We start from the raw sequence: 19,725 nt of genomic DNA, 5'->3' as shown, positions 1-19,725 counted from the left end.
ATGCATGCACACAGGCAGAACCAATAAGTAAGCACGACATGACTGCGAGGTAAAACATTAGAAAGCATGCAGCTTCTGTGAACCTTCAGCCCCTCCAGCTTCGGACTGAGTCCAGTTTTGTCACTTCTGTGTAAAACGTGGAACCTGTGGAATCTGGAGATGACGGACGGAAATCATTTCTGCTGTTTGGAGACGACTTCCGTCAGAAATCAAGGCTGTATGCAGTTTCTAGTACATGTCAATATGAACAACTATATGTGTGTGAGTACTGCCATCCTATGGTGGTAAGATGGAGTTAAATTTGCGCACTGACATTTTGTGGAACACAAAGATCACATGATCAGCCCACTGGTAAATGTACCCCGCCAGGTGTCTTAACCACTGAATTTTACAGACACTATCTAAATTAAGAACGGTTACTTTCACTTTTAACAGAATACTTTGTCAGCCACTGTTTATCCACCAGAACAGTCATGTTCTGACATTTCAAGAGGAACCGAACAGGACAACCATTTTTCACCTCATCTTTTTATTTTCCATATTCAATTATTAGCAATTCTTTGTCAATTCTTGGATGTAATATCCATATTTTTGTAAACTATAAATATTAACACATTTCATGATGGTACAGCTTATATTTCACAAAAAATTATATTTCATGATAATGAGCTATTTTTATATTTCAAGATATTGAATTTATTTTCTAAAGCTTCATGTGTTGATATATATCTTTCTTTTTTTAAATGATGCTAACAGTAACATTCAGTCAAGAACGAAAGGCAGTGGACTGGGTTACTTTTGAAGCATTACAACATCCAAGATTGTAGGCGGCAGCAGAGAACAGCCGGGGTGAAACAAGTTTAACCTGTATTGGTGAAGAAGAAAGTTTTTAGTGACGTCAGAGAACTCAGAACAATACAGGGAGATTGGTTTTATCAGCATTTGCATTCCATTTACTTAGAGATTACGCTATTTGGTAAAGGACACTGTCCTCAGCCTTCCCTGGCTTTCAGGTGATTATTCGGTGTTGTTTAAACGACACTTAAGTAAGCTAGCTACAACAGTTAGCTACTGTAGCTAGCGACGTTAGCCGTGGTCTACCTGCACTCTACGTTACGGAGCGTAACATTAATTAGCTATTTATGAAGCTCTAATGACGTTATATGTGGGAAAGAGACGATTGCTTTTATATCAGCGTGCATTACATTTAGCCTACCCCGGTTAATAATTTGTAAAATAATCACATTTGCATTCATTTTTACTTGCACTTTTAGTTTAAACTAAGTTAGCTAATGTAAATTATCCAATGGTCCCAATCATTGACGTAATCATAATATTATTTTGACTTGACGCATATTTTGTTAGTTAATATGCGTAGAGTACTATAGCAGTTTTAATAGACAAAAAATAAATAAAAACCTGAGACTGACGGCATCAGCTCACCCCAGCAGCACCATTCTCAAGGCGGTCTCCCAGTAACCGTGCAGCACTCCCGAGGTACCTGTATACTTCCGCCGGTACCTTCGTTTTCATATCTTTATGTATGTGCCGACTCTATATTTGCTTTTGATGTAGCCTTCTTAACATGAAATGCCTTTCAATATATTTAAAATTAGAGTTTATTATGGCTTCAAGAGAAACACTTCTTAAGTGAGCTAAAGATGAGGTATGAGGAGTAGAAAGGACGAAAGTTGCAGTACTGCATCTTTTTTTTCTGCTCCCTGAACCTATCAGATTTGATAATCTTTGTTGTCATTTGGCCTTTTCTTTTCCTGTCAAATATTTCAATTTCTCAGAAGTCTCTGCACCTGAATTATAGCACTGGAGATGGAAAACAGAACAAGTAAGATCTTCACTGGAAAATAAGATTTTGATAAAATGCACTAAAACAATTATAACCACAGAAATTGTATATCACAGAGGCGTTCTTGTGTCAGAATGCATTTGTGGAGTCTCCTCAGTTTGACTTCCAAGATTTTCAACCGACATAGGATAGAGTGAAATGCTTTCAGCCACTTTATTAAAATATGTAATTTATTATTTTATTGTTGAGTATTTCAATTGTGTGAGGGTTGATGTCCCTACAATGGTTCCCTCAACAGCAGCAGAGATGCTTGCATTCAGGCTGAAGACAAAGTTACGGAATGTACTGGGTAGGATTGCAAAGCGGGGAAACCACAGTATTCTCAGCAGTTTTCACACAGAGCTCTACATCACAGAAGAAGACTCTCAGATGGTCAGTGATGAAGATGAGTTTGGGACAGAGTTGGTCTTGACACAAACTCCACCAGACATCATGACTGACTGCAACAATATCTTTACGCTGCCACCTGAACACAAGAAGTCCATCAGAACTGTTCTGACAAAGGGGATCACTGGCACTGGAAAAACAGTGGCTGTGCAGAAGTTTATACTGAAATGGGCAGAAGGAAAAGCCAGTCAGGACATTCATTTCATATTTCTCCTTCCTTTTCGGGAGTTAAATTTGGTCAGAGACCGTAGATACAGTCTGCTGGGTCTAATTCATTATTTCTATCCGGAGATGAAAGAATGTGACAATGGTGACATTTGGAGTCACAAGATTCTCATCATCTTTGATGGTCTGAATGAAAGTCAACTTGCCCTAAATTTTCAAAATAATGAGAACTTGACAGATGTAACAGAGTCAACATCAGTGGATGTGCTGCTGACAAACCTGATTACGGGGAATCTGCTTCCTTCTGCTCTGCTATGGATCACCTCCCGACCAGCTGCTGCCAATCGGATCCCTTCAGAATGGATCCAACGGGTGACTGAGGTACGGGGGTTCAGTGATCCACAGAAAGAGGAGTACTTTAGGAAGACTATCCAAGATCAAAGCCTGGCGGGCAGAATTATCTCACACATAAAGTCTTCCAGAAGCCTTTGCGTTATGTGTAGTATACCAGTTTTGTGTTGGATTTCTGGTACTGTTCTGGAGAAGGTGTTCAGTAAAGCAGAGTGTGGAAAAATTCCCAAGACCCTGACTGAATTGTACACTCACTTTTTGCTCATTCAGACTAATCTGAACTATCAGGGGAGAACTGACACAAATCCAGAAAATGTCTTGGAGTCAGACAGAGAAATCATTCTGAAACTCGGGGAGCTGGCATTTGAAAACCTGGTGAATGGCAAGTTCATATTCACTGAAGGGGAGGTAAGAGACCTCGGCATCAATGTCTGTGCAGCCGCAGTGCTATCGGAGGTGTGCACAGACACCTGCAGAGAAGATTCAAGGATGTGCCCCGGCAGAATGTTCAGTTTTACACACCTGAGTGTTCAGGAACACCTGGCTGCTCTGCACGTATTTCTCTCATTCAGGAACAACAACAGAAATCTCCTTGACCAAAGTCACAGTGGGAAGGTGAGGTTATTTGACCTTCACAAGGCTGCAGTGGATCAGGCCTTACAGAGTGAAAGTGGACACCTGGACCTTTTTCTTCGATTTCTTCTCGGGCTCTCATTGGGCCCCAGTCAGTCACACATACAAGGCCTTCTGACCCAGACAGGAAGCTGCCCTCACAACGCAGAGGAAACCATGCTGTACATTAAGGAGAGCATCAGGAACAGCCCATCTCCAGAGAGGGGCACCGGTCTGCTCCACTGTCTGAATGAAATGAACGACATTTCCGTTGGAGAGGAAATTCAGGCTTTTATGAAGAAGATCGGAGACGTTCAGGGTGAACTCAAAGCTTCAGAGTGGTCAGATCTGGTCTTTGCCTTGCTGACATCGGAGGAGAAGCTGGAAGAGTTTGAAATGTGGAAGTATAGAAGATCTCCGGATAGTTGGAGGCTGCTGCCGGTGGTTAGGTTTGCCAAAAGAGCTCTGTAAGTATTCTCCAGCAGGTTGATATTCACACTGATCCACAGAATGCAGCTTCTTTCATGCTTCTAAATAAATAACACAGAATCAGACCTGGGTCAAATACATAGTTGTTTTTGATTAAAATACTTTTCCGTGCTCAATTGATCTTGCCTCATATGATTGACCCAACCGGGAGTAACAGAAGGTTTTCCCCAAATCTGCACAGAATTCTGTCTGTCAATGGTTATTGTAGGTCATGGTTGGAGTGTGTGAAGATAATACTGTAATCTTTATTGTACATTATTGTTTTCTCTGTATAGTGTACTATATGACCACTGTCTAATAGAACGTCATCTTCCGCATTTATCTATCTGGCGAAAAAGGTATGCTGTATGCGTATGTGGATAAAATTAAACCTGACTCTAATTTGTTAACAAATAAACAGGATTTGTTGAGATAAGCGATTAAGCCCTGCACCATAGCCAATTTGCATTCATTTAAGCATCATTTTCAACACCTTCTTTTTTAGCCTGTGGCAGTCTGATCTTACAGAGAGTAGCTGCGATGCTCTGGCCTCGGCTCTGAGCTCCAGCCCTTCCTACCTGCGGGAGCTGGACCTTAGTCTGAACGAGCTGCAGGATTCAGGGGTGAAGCTGATCTGTGCTGGACTGGAGCATCCACACTGCAAACTGGAGAAACTGGAGTAAGTGCAGAGTTTCCTTTTATACTCATCTTAAGAGATCATGAGCGCACCCTACTGTTAGCTTGGAAAACTACTAACAGTAGTATAATAAGGCGTGTGCCTATATATTTGGACCAGAAGGTATAAAGGCTGCAGTAGTTAGACTGAGTGCATAGAAAGCAAAAGTCAGTGTTTCTGTTTTGAGGATGAAACTGAATCATAAATATAATCACCTGAAAGGATAATAAAAACTCTACAACAACAGGTGCCGAATGCCAGGAATCCCATTTTTCTGGCTAGCTCCATGCTTCCATTGATGCTTCTATATAAATTATTTGGAGAAAGCTGTTCACCCAATGAGACCACGATAGAGAATGTGGTGGTTTCCACCTGTGTGCAAGCATCTAGCTGCAGTAAGGCCAGCCAACCATACACGTTTTTGAGGAAGAGAATGAGATCAAGTTTCAAATTGTCATTCAAAATTAGTACTCTGGGACGTAGAATGAATCAGTGGTTTATTTGATAAATTAAAATACAATACACAGACATGCATATGGTACATAATCTATCAGGTTATTGCAATGAAGTCACTTATTTCCATTGTGGTCCTGAAGCTGTTTGTAGTTGTGTCAGATTGAATCTACTCAGTTTCCGATCAGTAAAACACATTTCGAATCTCTTCCTGTGCAGTCTGAGATGGTGTAAACTCACAGAGAAGTGCTGTCTTGCATTGGCCTCCGCTCTCAGCTCAAACTCACACCTGAGAGAGCTGGATCTGTCCAACAACAGCCTGTACGACTCTGGATTTAAGCTTCTCACTGCGGGCCTGGACAGTCCACTGTGTAAACTACAAACTCTGAGGTATGAGGCACTGTGCATTCAAATATGCATTAGTCACATTCAGTAAACATGCAAAAACTTATGTATCATGTATTATGTATTTATTTATTTGTTTGTTTGTTTAGGCTGGAACAGTGTGAACTTGGAGAGAAATGCCACGAAGCGTTGGTCTCTCCCCTCAGCTCAAGTTCCTCATCTCTGAGAGAGCTGTACCTGAGTTACAATAGCCTGCAAGACTCAGGGCTGCGGCTGCTCTGTGCTGAACTGGAGAATCCACACTGCAAACTGGAGTTACTGAGGTCCGTACAGACATTCATGTCTTTTTAAGGTCTACTTTGCCAGTAAGATCTACAAACTTTTTATCCAGTTAGTGAGGAAACGGTTAGCTAAAGAAAGAAAAATAACTTAATTATTTAAGTGGGGAGTGTTTGGAGTGTTTAACTGAAATCACCATTTTGTCCACGATCACAAATATCTTCTCTAAATCTGATCTCGATAATTCATCATGCATTTATCTAACAGGAGTCATTTAATTTAATTATTTAAGGATGGAGCAGTGTGAACTCACAGAGAAGTGCTGTGGTGCATTGGCCTCCGCTCTCAGCTCAAACTCACACCTGAGAGAGCTGGATCTGTGCAACAACCCGCTGCAGGACTCTGGAGTGAAGCTGCTCTGTGCGGGCCTGGAGAGTCCGCTCTGTAACCTGGACACGCTGTGGTGAGTATACTCTGCCTTACTGCCCCCCAAACTGCGGACGCGAAGATAAATGAAAGGATAAATAAATAATGAATCTTCATAAACAGCCCGTCTTTTGTGTGTATTACGGGAAGACTCTGTTCAGTTCAGCATTTATACTGCTTCGACTAGGTCCAAGGTTAAAGCTTTGAGAGAAGTATGGTGATGCAAGTGTATGGTTCAAAAAAGTTATTCAGGAGCATGACAACACATTGACAAGTAGATATTTTAATATCTAGTAGTTCCTACTATTATTATTTGGGAAATGAGCATTACCGGTTTCATATTTGTCTGAATGTGAATCTTATTTTGTACTGTAAATTAGACTATGTCCCGTCCGTTCTTGTTTAGGCTTTGGGGGTGTGAGCTCACGCAGAACTGCTGTTCTGCATTGGCTGCTGCTCTCAGCTCAAGCTCCTCCCACCTAAGAGTGCTGAACCTGAGTCACAACCAGCTTCAGGACGCAGGAGTGGAGCTGCTCTCTGCTGGACTGACCCATCCCCACTGCAGCCTGCAGAAGCTGCTGTACGTATACAGTGTGTGTTTCCCCGTTTCAACTGGCACAAACCCACAGGGCCCGGTGAAACCCAGCACATCTCCCTACTTAACATAGAAATGATAGTGGTTAATTTAAACAGTTCCATGGTGTATGGGAAAATAAGCCTAAATGGTAGCTACAGGGCTTCACGATAAAAGGCAGTGTTTGAGCTGGCTTGACTAGCTATGTCTGTTCAACTCCTCAGAAGAATTTTTTTTTTTTTTTTTTTTTAAGATATTTTTTCGGCCTTTTTCAGCTTTATTGGACAGTATATAGTGTAGAGAGACAAGAAGAATGGGAGCGAGAGAGGGGGAAAAACATGCGACAAATGTCAGACCGCCGACGTCGCGGCTCGCAATGAGCATGCGGTCAGTGCTCTACAGGCTGCGCCATCGAGACACCCCAACTCCTCAGAAGAATTGACCATTAGTTTCCTGGCCTGAACATGTCCGGAAGTTGGGTCAACTTTGCTCACATGTTTAAACCTGATTCATAGTACTTCATAACACCTTTATTATGGACAAGAGGGTAATTTACCATATAATAACATGACTAATTCAGGTTTCTTTTCAATCCAGAAGTCAACACTTTCAGTTATTTAGCAGAGGCTCTTGTCCAGTGTAACATGCGGCAGAACAGTGAATGTTAACATGCATTGAATTGGCTGAGCTAGTCCTTTATCAAGCAGTAGCAAGGATAAATGTGTCAAGCAAGCTGGCAGAGACCTCATACAAATTCAGCCTTTCTGAGCGACTGCCAGCAAACCTCAAATTGAGTATGTGAGTAGAATTCTGCTTATGTCCTAATTACACAGCTGTTAATGTATTTTGTTGCCTTTTTGTTTGAAGGGAAAAAATTACCTTTGCAATGTTTTAACAGTTTTAAATCTTCAAATAACTTCAAATCTCCCTTCTTATTCACTGCAGGCTGATAAAATGTTGTCTCACAGAGAAATGCTGCAATGCTTTGGCCTCGGCTCTCGGCTCAAACTCCCACCTGAGGAAGCTGGACCTGAGTCTGAACGAGCTGCGGGATTCAGGGGTGAAGCTGATCTGTGCTGGACTGGAGCATCCACACTGCAAACTGGAGAAACTGGAGTACGTTTTTTAAATATTCTTTTGCTAATCGAAGTGTCGTAGGACGGTGTAACCATATCTCCTAATATGTAGGGGAAACACCTCTACTGAAGTGCAACATTTCTTTTCTTTTATCCGATTAATTTCATTTCAGTTTTAACTCAGTGATGCATACAAGAATTGTATTTTATGTTATATTTTAGGTTGACTCAGCCGAAGCTACACCAACTTTATGGATAAATCTGATTGATCTGAAATGTTGACACCCCAGGCCAGTGGATATGTAATAGACTTATCCCATTGTTTTCTACAAATAGTTTCAGACTTTATTTGCAGATTGTCTTTATTCCATAATCTTAATCCAAAGTGGTGGAAGACTGCTAACAATAATAACGAGAAAACGAACATTTGGTTTGATTGTTCTTCTGCCATTTTGTCATATTCAAATGACTGGAAGTAGTCATTTTGTTGTATAAAGTAATAATAAAATATGTGATGTTTAGGATGCAGAGCTGTAAACTGACAGAGGAGTGCTGCGATGCTCTGGGCTCAGCTCTCTGTTCAAACTCCTCCTGCCTGAGAAAGCTGAATTTGACTGCTAATGACCTGCAGGATTCAGGTGTTCAACTGCTCTGTGTTGGACTGGGGAATCCACACTGTCGACTGGAGAAACTGGAGTAAGTACAGAGTGTGTTTCTGTTTAAAATCGGGTTCAGTATTCTGCTGTTTATTGTGTTCTGCAGTACAATTATTTGTTCTCCTCCCAGTGTTGTTTGGAACTGCAAACAGGCTAACTATACTGTAAGTGGGTATTGAGCTAGCTCTCTTAGCATTGCTTCTTTTTCCGCTTGCCAGTTAGGGTCTATTTTAATAAAAATGGCACGGTGGGAGTAATAATCACAGGCGAATTCTGGAAAGTGGGGAAATATAGTAAAACACATGAAATCCTCTTTGTAGCCCCATGTCATGTCACCTCAATGAAACCCCGAGCACCTCCACCCTGCTGAGGTTGCGGTCTCTTCCTCTCTGTAGGCTGGTGAAGTGCGGGGTCACACAGGGAGGCTGTGCCTCGCTGGCGTCAGCCCTGCGCTCGAACCCCACGCACCTGAGAGCGCTGAACCTGAGCCTGAACGAGCTGCAGCGCTCAGGGCCCAGCCTGCTGTCCTCTTTACAGACAGATCCACTCTGGAGCCTGGAGACGCTGGAGTGAGTGTGGAGACCCTGTGCTGCGTTCAGTTCGGCGCTGTGCGTTCATTAACAGTCAAATTCATCTGGTGTATAATGCCAAGGGCTTTCGTGGACGTTGCATTTAGCCAGTTTGATATCATGGTGAAAATGCTAATCTCCCGTAGAAGATTAGTATTCTGAGATATGAGACCCAAAGTTTCCTTTATTAGCGGAAGAAAATGATTGAGACCGTCTATGAATCATTAACGTATCACTAAATCATTTCTTAATTACTGATTATTAAATCAAAAGAGTATGAGTATTCAGGATTACTTGTGGTTATGGTAATTACAGGTGTATGGTCTCATAATACAAATAATTACACAATCACTTGCAACTATAAGTTCCAAATAGTGAACAAGAAAAGGTTTGTGTTGTGGTTTGGTTGTAGTATGTGTACTTTCTCCATTTAAAGTACTTAAGAAAGATGCTTACTGAGCACTTCATTAGGAACACTATACTAATACTGGGTAGGGCTCTGAAAACAGTCTCACTTCTTCGTGCCATGGATTCCACACCGTTGCTATATGAGGTCTTGTCAGGAGGCTCAGGCATTGCTACACTGCCCTTCATAGACTGGCCTGACCTCATTCTGTTCTTGCAGGTTCTGACCAGGCTGGAAGACCTGGACGAGCCTTATGCTGTGGGAAATGTACGTCTGAATAGATTCCCGTTACATGCACCTTTCTTTGAGTTTCTGTTTTTCTCATTGAAGTCTCTCTCCCCCTGACTCTCTCCCCTGTACCTCCTCTCTTCACATGCATGTTAGCTGACTGCTTGTTGCAGTGCACAGGTCTGATTGTTTTACCAGTCTGGGAGGTAACACGGGAGAGGGCAGTGGACATGCGTTGATCTCACACACGCGCAGAGACGCACAACACTCCTGTGCGCGCACACATAACACTCAGATGCGCACACACTAACATACACACACACACATGCACACTGCTGCCTCCCAGTGCTTTGCAGAAAGGATGTGGGTGTGCCCAGTTACAGGGAAGCTCAGTGCATTGTGGGGCTGAGGCAGGCATGGTGGGAAATGTAGTCTGCAGAAAATGAGGGTTCTGAAACACTGTGCAGGCAGTACTGTGCGTTTTCCTGACACACCCGGACAGGCGTGCCCAATCTTATCTCGTCTGAAAAGGCAGTGTGGGTGCAGGCTTGATTTAGTCCAGCAATACCACATCTGATTCAACTCATCAACTAATAATGAACTAATCATTGTCTTCAATTAAGACCTTGCTGAGTAGAAGCAGTTGCACAGCACCAGCTCTCATTGGACGCACATGCACTCTGTTCAGGAGGACTCCTGTTCTCCTGTGTTCACAACCAGTGTCCGCAACTTAGTGCAGTGACTCGTGTGTGCATTTTTTATCTCAAGAGTAAGTCATTCCTATCTGATGCCCTGGCAACTACTCCGCTCATCCGCTGATCTAATAGTGCAATGAAGACTTGTCTCTGCCTGAACTGTTGTACTGACCTGTTAATGGCCTTGAGTAGCTTTTTGGACTAAACGTCTTACTTGGCCAGTAGTCGTAGTCCTGACACTATGTGAGAGCAAAATTTGGACCGATTTAGATATGACAATATATATTGAGCTATTCAAAGCCATATTTTCATTTTGCGGAGCGTTACAATGCGGACCAGTGATGTTTGCTGGCACTTGTTCACCTCAAGGGGGCGATAGAGTCACAAGAAGATGTGGTTATGTTGCGTGACCACTGGATGGCGACAAATCCTCACCGACAGATATTCAAGTCTTACAGCGCAAATTACTGTATGTTTCTGTCCTGATGGGAGGACTGAGGGTTCTTTGAGTCTTTTGGGAGTCTTATTAAGGTGTAAAACATGTTGACTTTCATTGTAAAGTTACACTACTAGGGCATTGTTGTCCTTAATACTTTCACTCAGGTTTTGTTTGGCATATTTGTTCTCCATGTTGTATCTCACTTTGTGCTGGTTCTCTGTAAGACACATGATACTGTCCTGACAGCTCTGCAAGTCAGATTCAAAAGGCTGACCAGTGGACTCCAGTTTCCCATGTTTTATGTAAACCGAAACAAAATGGCTTAATCACATCCTGGCAGTTAGTCAATAAAGTCAACTCTGCTATCAGAAGGCTGTTTTCATCTAAACTGTGGCATACTGGAAACTGAGCAGGTTGTAATTGCCAGTACGGGTTGTAGATTTCAGATTAATTGCTAATTGAATGTTCTCCCCAAGTTAAGTGTGCACTAATGTGACATAAATAAAAAGCATTATTGCTATTATTATTACTTCTGCGGCTTGGCACGTGCGGAAGCATAACGGGACTGTTTAAACCTGCTCCAAACCCAGTCTGTGGGCTCCTGCGGGCAAGGAAAGGCCCCAAGAATGGGGCGACATGGCTCAGGCAGTAAGAGCAGTTGTCTGGCAGTCAGAGGGTTGCCGGTTCGATCCCCCGCCCGGGCTGTGTCGAAGTGTCCCTGAGCAAGGCACCTAACCCCTAAACGCCTTGCATGGCAGCCAATCGCTGTTGGTGTGTGAGTGTGTGTATGAATGGATGAATGAGAAGAATCAGTTGTACAGTGCTTTGGATAAAGGCGCTTTATAAATGCCAGCCATTTACCATTTAACTCATGAAGCAGTCTGCTGTCCAAGTACAAAACAAGAAGAAATCAAGCTTTCACGTCATGACATCCATGCTTTTCAGCTTAATGTAGCTTCCATTGTGATAAGATACCTTATTCCTGATGATACAGAAATGTGTCTTGCATCTTCAAGTGGTGCAGTTTCACTTTGTTACAAACATGTTAGTCACAAAACCTAGATATTGCATCAACGGAAAAATATCTTCTAGATTAAACCCCTCGCCCTCAGATTTATTAAATGTTTATTTTATTGTGGGATAAAAGAAGGATGGGTGTCTCCAGTACTGCCTCCCTGATGGCATAAGCTGCCCTGAATGTCAGAGGCGAAATCATCTCCTCATCCTCTGACTGTATCCCGTTTCTACTGTTCTAAAGTATATACTTTAATATATTTCGCTGATCCCTCACCCGTCACTAAGAATACTTTCATCTGGCACTGTTGCCGGTTCCCATAAATGCAGTGCCCTGGGAGAATGGAGCGGGGATTTGGACGAACACGTCAGCAGTGGTTCCTCCTCCTGGGAATCCAAAGCCCAGGGTCCAGGTGGACCACCCCTCAGGGTCTGTCGTCCACATAAATACCGTGTGCGCTGCTGGACTCCTCCCCTTTCTGAGACAGGCAGGAGAAGGCCATCGCCATCACCGCGGTAAGAGTCTCCCCTCTGCTTGGCTGTGTTCGTTTATGTGGATACTACCAGTTATTTGATCAGTCTCATTAATATCGATGATTAATTTTGGAATTTTAATTGAATGAAAATGAGCAAAACTCAGCTAATTCACAATGCTAGAGCAGGCGATATGCCCCTACAATAACATTGTAAGCCAGAGGGGTAGTAGGTTCGAGTTCTCGCAGGAAAGTACACCCACGGTAAATGCCTCCGGATCTCTTAGCATAGTTTCTAAAAAATATATACATATTGATAAATTATATATTAACTTTTTTTTTGTTTTCTGCCAAATAAATCAATTCAGATCATTATGATTTTGTATTATTTAGTTCAAATAAATGTAGGGATTTACAAATGTAGGGATTTACAGCTATCCTCCAGGCTGGTCTGTCCCTCTGTGCAGCTCTGAGCATTCAACTGGAAGGAACAGTTGACATGACGATGTTGTAAAATGTGGCATATTAAAACGTACTGCATATATTGCAGTCTATGGATATTATATTGGAGAAAATGTAATCTACTGTGATAATTTCCAGAACGGCATGCAAAATAAAAGGGGGCATGTTTACAGTCCTGTAAGGGGGGGATGAAGTCGGAAAGGTAGAGCGTCGTTCCCTCACTCTGTAGCTCCCTAAAATCTGCTCAGAGTCTGGAAATGGTGTGTCGGAACCTAAATGATCAGTGATAGAATGCATAAAGACCATATTTGAAGCAATTTCTTTTACCCAAACTCTGTTTTCCTGACTAATGTAAAATGGGAATATGGGATGATTGGGGTGGTCATTTTATATTTTCTGACTTTTTCTGTTTCAAAGGCAAATGGAACAACCATTTACCATTTTTCCAATGGTCACATTAAAGTAAAGGAACTGTAATCATCGCAGAACCACTGAGGTCTTTTGAGTGAAAAATGATTCCAAACAAACACACACATGCACACGCACCTGTCCATGCGCATGCGCAAACACTCACTAACGCACACACACACACACACACATACACACACACACACACCACCATACGTGTTTAAACTTTAGTGAGAAACAAAAAGTGTGATCACCTTGTGATGAATAGCAGGTGTGTTTTCCCCTGCCATGGTCCCACTGGGGGCAGGAGTAGACTCTGGGGAGCTGGGGGCCCCTTGGGTTTCAGAGGTGTGCCGTGTCTGTCTGAACAGGGACTCCCAGCACAGGGAGAATGGGGCTTCTGGGGCCCCGAGGGCCTGCCATTCTGGGGGCCGTGGGGGCCCAACAGGCCCGGGGACGTGAGATATAAGGGCTGTCAGCGCCGTGACTTCCACAGCAGTTCAGACACGAAACAGGCTCGCAACATTCAGACGGCAGCAGCAGGGTTCAGCAAGGACATTTAATCTATGGATACTTAGTTTGAGCTTTTACAGTTTTGCTCTCTGCAAGTGTAAAGTCGGACTATGACTTAGGCTTGGTGTAGAAACTAAGTTTGATTTTACAATCTCTGTTGAGATTATTTTGTTTAAGGTCCATAAATGCTAATGTCCTGGCTGAATCAAACTGTAAAGTGCTACGTTCTGAAACAAAGGAGCTTGGCTTACTCAAGTGGTTTGAGGAAACTGATTCCTTTGAACCATTTGAGTAAGACTTCATTTGTTCAGTGTTTGTTTCTGTACCTAATGTTATGTTATGTATACCTAAAAGCTGTGGAAGGTGTGTTATTTTTACTGTGGCGATTAAACAAAATTCCCAGAATAATGTTCCCACATTGGGCTTGTTACTTTTTAGCGTATCACAGAAACCAGTAAGGATCACGTAGAAGGAGCACAACACAGATTCCGAATGTAGGAATGAGCTTATGTTTCTTTTGCATTCTTTTTTGGAAATTTGTTGTACGGAATTTACATCCTATCCCCCATACTTCTGTTTCATTGTGTCGTTTCAAATGAAATCAAATTTATTTATATTGCACATTTTACAAACATTTGTCACAAAATGTTTTACAGTGGACCCTGGCCAAAACTGCCCACAAAAGCAAGTCTTGGCCGACAGTGGCTAGAAAATACTCCCTGCATCTCGATTTCACTTTATTTTCAATTCAATACTTTCAATTCAATAGCCTGTTGTGGGTGTAAGAAATGCAAAAATGAATTATCTTGCCAGTATTAAGTTGTGTAAGATGGTGGTGCCAATGGTCTAGCTATGGGAGGCTTTGTACAGGTGTGGTTTTTAATAGCCATTACCCGGATCAGGCCCATCGTGGACTTGCTGTTTAGGGAGGGATGCCCGAGAGAGCAGCGTGGAGAGGAACAGAGTTTGAAAAACAGCTTGAGGGAAGCCCCCGCCACTGTTTGTGACGCCGGTGCCCGAGTGTTTTTCTCCCAGTCCTCACGCAGCAAGCGTCCCGTAACCGCCAGTAAGACGAGGAGATCAGAATAGCACTCATTTTATTATTCTTTTTAAACATTCCTGTTTAAACTTCCTTTAAGCAGAATTTTAGCCACTGTTGCAAGTGGTCATATGAATGTTGTGGTTTTACTGAATGTCCTTTTCCTTTCCCGATAGATTCAAAAAAAAAAAAAAAGTTAAGTTAAAGGTTAAAAAGCTTTTCATTGGTTAAAGCATAACGTTCACATTACCTTCCATTTATTTAGCAGACCCTCCTATTTTGAACACAAGTGCATTTACCTGATTTAACCATTATAATCTAATGACGATATGGCAACATTGGCTCAGGCAGTAAGAGTGGTCGTCTGGCAGTCGTTCGATCCCCCGCCCCGGGCTGTGTCGAAGTGTCCTTGAGCAAGACACCTAACCCCCATTGCTCCTGACGAGCTGGTCAGTGCCTTGCATGGCAGCCAATCGCCGTCGGTGTGTGAGTGCGTGTATGAATGGGTGAATAAGAAGCATCAATTATACAGCGCTTTGGATAAAGGCGCTATATAAATGCCAACCATTTATATGTGACGATGCCATATAAATTCTATATCCTACTCAGAGAGGTATAGTTTGGGCTATTTTGTTGACTGTTTGCATCAAATACACTTTGTTTAGAAAATTACCATTTGGAATTTTAAATAGAAAATGTGCTTCTGCACTTAAGTCACTAGCATCTGTAAAAAAAGAGCAATAAAACTTTCTACAATTCCTACAACTCTGTGTACCAGTTACTGATCTCAAAATGATTCGTTTTTAATTTAAATTTCACCAATATATTTCAAAATCATATTCCAAAGCAGTGCTACTCATATTTTCTTGGAAGTAACCTGGTCTTTAAACACCAGTCTGATGCAGTTTTTATTGGACAGTTGAATTTGAATGCTTCTGAAGAATTGCACCAACCAAACTGTCTGAGGGCGATTGCCAATCGCAGCACGATAGTTTCCCCTGTTCAAAGCCCAAGTTTGTGCTCGTTTCATGTTTTCGTTTATTTATTCGTATAAAAATATCAGACTTGGAATGCCAGCTATTTTTGCTTGGTGAATCCTAAAATAAGAACTTTATTATTTCAAACTTTTTCCAGTCGTTTTGGTCAACAGTGTGTACTGAATGTACTGAAGTCTTATGCACCACTGTTAAGCAGTTTAAACTTAAAAGTCAACAGCGTCCACATATATAATTTAAATGCATACATTTACACAAAAACGTTTTCCTCTAGGTCTGATCCCAAATCTTAACCTCAGTGATACCCATTGGGTGGCTCTTCAGTATTTTATTTGAAGCAAAGGATTACACAATTTTTACACTGTTTGACATGATTAATAAGCCAACACACAGAATGGGAGTTTAAATTGTGTTGACTCTGCTCTCATCTGTTCTATCAAAGCAACAGAAAGAGACCCAATGGATCTGACACCCTCCCTCTACTCGCCGAACGGCACCTTCATCCCCTCCTCTCCACCGCCCCAGAACAACAGCTCCACAAACGACAAGCCCTTCAGCGTGTTCGACGGCTGCGAAGAGATGATCGAGGGCGTGCTCTTTGACCTGGCAGTGCAGGTCTTCAACGTCTTCCTGGGCCTCCCCGCCAACTTCATGGTGCTGGTGATCCTGGTGCGGAACCGCCGAGAGGCCTCGACCTCCGACATCTTCATCTTCCTGCTGGCCATCATGGACGCCTACTTCGGTATCATGGTGCCCTTCAGCTTCCTCAACCTCTACCTGTGGAAGAGCAAAGAGGGCTGGCGGGCCATCAAGTTCATGTACGGGGTGAAGGACACCAGCGGGCCCCTCTTCCTGTCCTGCATCTGCCTGGACCGCTTCTTGGCCGTCCTCTTCCCCATCACCTTCAGCCGCCTCAAGGCCCACAAGTACCGGGTGGGCTGCTCCGTGGTGGTGCTCCTGCTCACCTTCAGCTACGCCGCCGCCAAGGCCGTGGGCGGCCTGCCCAACTTCGAGAAGGTGTTCACCAGCGAGATCCTGGCGGCCTTCATGCTGATGGTGCTGTGCAACGGCTCCATCCTGTGGGCGCTCAAGCGCTCGCGGGCTGGCAAGGACGAGATGCACCCCATGAAGAAGAAGGCCTTCAAGATGGTGCTGTCCATCCTGTGCATCATCATCTTTAACTACCTGCCCCCGGTGGCCCTGTTCCCCTTCCAGGACCACTACACGCCCGACGTCTTCCGCTGCTACGTCCAGCCCGCGGGGTTCTCCTTCGTCAACATCAGCTGCAGCATGCAGCCCCTCATCTACCTGTCACGCGTGGAGAACCTGCCCTGCCTCCAGTGTCTCCGCTTCCGAAAGCAGGCCGCCGCCGCCGCCCCTGCACCTGCGCCTACTGCGTCGACCACGTCGACCGCCGACGCACCCGCCGAGGCCACGCCCGCCAACCCCTCTCCTGCGTAGAAGCAGACTTGGCACCTCTGTCATGTGAAAGTGATGGTGGGCAACGTTAGCGAAGCTTCATGTGACCCGCTATTGCGGTTTGTAGTAGACTGAGAATTTGTTTTGATTGGTTCAGTCTGACTGACAGCTCATGAAAAAAAAAAAAAAAAACTTTTCAGTCAGTACTGGAGGGTGAGTGAGCTGGATCCCAGATCATGGAAATTGGAACTGCACTTTCTGGAAAAATAGCTTAAAGGGGCAGTTCATCCCAAAATGACATTGAAGTTTCCACTTACCCAGAGTACTATCCATCCATCCAGATAATTTCACTAAGATGTGATGAATCTTCTTGATTTGACTACTTTTTCAATTCATATTCAGTTCATTGTGATATAATGAACCTATCCTTCTGCTCCTTTTCTGGTAATCAATGCGCATGCAATTTACATTTAAAAAAATGCACATTTTAATCCTGAATTGTTTCTTCCATTGCCGGAACTTACCAACGACAGTCATGTTCAGAAAAATAGCAGTAACCTGATGAACCACTGTTATGAGTAGTAGTGATATTTCTGCATGGCAAATACTTTACTTGTAGATGTAGTGGTGTAATATAAAAACAACAGACCCAACTGTCATAACAGGAACACTGCTTGTTCTGAGTAGTTGACTCATTCATTGAAAGGGGCATGTTCAAAATAATAGCAGTGTGGAGTTTAATTAGAGAATTCATTCATTCTGTGAAAAAACAGGTGTCATTAATTGTCCTTTATTAAGAAGAAGGGAGGCAAATGTTTCACACATTGTTATAAAATATATTTCCTTCTGAATTGCTAAGTAAAATGGGCCATTCCAAACATTGTTCGGAGGAACAACGTCATTTGGTTAAAAAGTTGATTGGAGAGGGGAAAACGTATAAAGAAGTACAGGAAATTATAGGATGCTTAGCTAAAATGATCTCAAATGCTTTAAAATGGCAACAAAAACCCAAAACATGTGGAAGAAAATGAGCAACTACTGTTAAAACTGATCGAAGAATAGTCAGAATGGCAAAGGTTCAGCTATTCATCAGCTCCAGAAAGATCAAAGATGATCTACAATTACCTGTAAGTGCTGTTACAGTCAGAAGACGTTTTTTTGATCGAATCTAAGCTATCAGCAAGAAGCCCCCGTGAAGCACCATTGCTGAAAAAATGGCTTGCAGAATCGGTTAAAATTTGCCACGGAACACATCGATTGCCCCAAAGAGAAATAGCGTAACATTCTGTGGACTGATGAGAGTACAGTTGTTCTTTTCGGAGCTAGTGTAGACGACCACCGGGTACTGAATTCGAGCCACAGTACACTGTGAAGACAGTGAAGCATGGTGGCACAAAAATCATGTTATGGGAATGTTTTTCATACACGTATACCAGGGATCATGGATCAGTTTGAATACATCAAAATACTTCAAGAGATTATGTTGCTGTATGCCGAAGAGGAAATGCCCCTGAAATGGGTGTTTCAACAAGACAACAACCCCAAACACACGAGTAAGCGAGGAACATCTTGGTTCCAGACAAAAAGGTAATGGAGTAGCCAGCTCAATCCCTTGACCTCAACATTAGAAATGCAGTTTCTGAAGCAAAACCTAAAAATTCATAGGAACTGTGGAATGTAGTTTGTTCATCCTGGGCTGAAATACCTGTTTCTAGGTGCCAGAAGTTGGTTGACTCGATGCAACGCAGATGAACAGATTAACATTCCTATTCTTTGCAGACTTGATACAATTTGTTGATGCTTTGATTTGGAATTGAATGTGTAATGTTTCCACTAGATTTGAAATGAAAATTAAGCTATTAAAAAATAGTTGTATTTTATTTTATTCACTTTTTTAATGCACTGCTATTTATTTGAACACAACTGTACCTGGATGGATAGATGCTTCCCTGGTTAAGTGAAAACATACTTTCATTTTTTGGTGAACTGCCCCTTTAAATTTGTGATACTGTATTCATTACTGAGGTAACTCCACCAATATTTTGTTTTCAGAAGTTTCTTCTCCAGTCTCCAGTATATTTTTAATATATTTAATTCATTTTGCCCAGCGGTAGGCAATAATGCATCCCAAAATATGTCAGTGTTTCCTTTTCTTGTTTCTTACTTACAAATTTGATGGATTATTATGACCCTGAATATTCTGTGGTTGAACAATGAATCACTGAATACATCCATCACTGAATCACTGAGTACATCCAACAGTGAATCACAGAGTACATCCAACACGTGGTTACCAAACAGTGGGCCTCTTGCAAGAACTTTTTCATATTCTTATCATAAATTCCATGTACCTTATTCGTGTGAAGGGCTCATACCCAAGTGTGCCACGTTGGATTCAGCAAACAATACAATACAGTATATACGCTACTGTAGGTGGGTTCCGTTGGATAGATTGCCAGTGGGATGAACAAGAACAAAGCATGATTGATACCTAATTTGGTAGACTGGTTCCTTTGTTTTTGGCAAAACATAATATGGCGGACCTTTGATAAACCTTCTCTTTTTTTTTTCTCTCCTTATCAGTCCACTAAAATACGTTTCTTGTGTCGAGAAATAAGCAATGCAGTTGCTGAATCTTGATTCATATCTCTGCAGCACTTAGTTTGAAAGTTTGATCCGAGTTCTGTACGCCAGGCGAGCTGTGCTGACACGCACTGGAAGGCTCTTGTTTAC

General features: G+C 42.6%; 2 protein-coding genes across 2 annotated transcripts; both read left to right on the top strand.

Moving 5' to 3' along the window:
- The first annotated feature begins 2,086 nt into the window (after positions 1 to 2,086).
- LOC133114104 (NACHT, LRR and PYD domains-containing protein 12-like) lies at positions 2,087 to 12,049 on the top strand. Its single transcript, XM_061223293.1, has 11 exons — positions 2,087 to 3,846; positions 4,353 to 4,526; positions 5,196 to 5,366; positions 5,471 to 5,644; positions 5,893 to 6,063; positions 6,433 to 6,606; positions 7,546 to 7,716; positions 8,199 to 8,372; positions 8,728 to 8,901; positions 9,527 to 9,574; positions 12,014 to 12,049. Exons 1-10 carry the CDS (start codon positions 2,087 to 2,089, stop codon positions 9,531 to 9,533), a joined length of 3,150 nt encoding a protein of 1,049 aa, XP_061079277.1. The 3' UTR covers positions 9,534 to 9,574; positions 12,014 to 12,049.
- A 20-nt stretch (positions 12,050 to 12,069) lies between these two features.
- Positions 12,070 to 17,034, top strand: LOC133114103 (G-protein coupled receptor 183-like). Its single transcript, XM_061223292.1, has 2 exons — positions 12,070 to 12,199; positions 16,016 to 17,034. The coding sequence occupies exon 2, from the start codon at positions 16,033 to 16,035 to the stop codon at positions 17,032 to 17,034; it is 1,002 nt and encodes a 333-aa protein (XP_061079276.1). The 5' UTR covers positions 12,070 to 12,199; positions 16,016 to 16,032.
- Positions 17,035 to 19,725: the final 2,691 nt, after the last annotated feature.

The sequence above is a fragment of the Conger conger genome, chromosome 16 (assembly GCF_963514075.1).
Source record: "Conger conger chromosome 16, fConCon1.1, whole genome shotgun sequence".
Lineage (NCBI taxonomy): Eukaryota > Metazoa > Chordata > Actinopteri > Anguilliformes > Congridae > Conger > Conger conger.
This window is presented reverse-complemented; position numbering and strand designations above follow the sequence as displayed.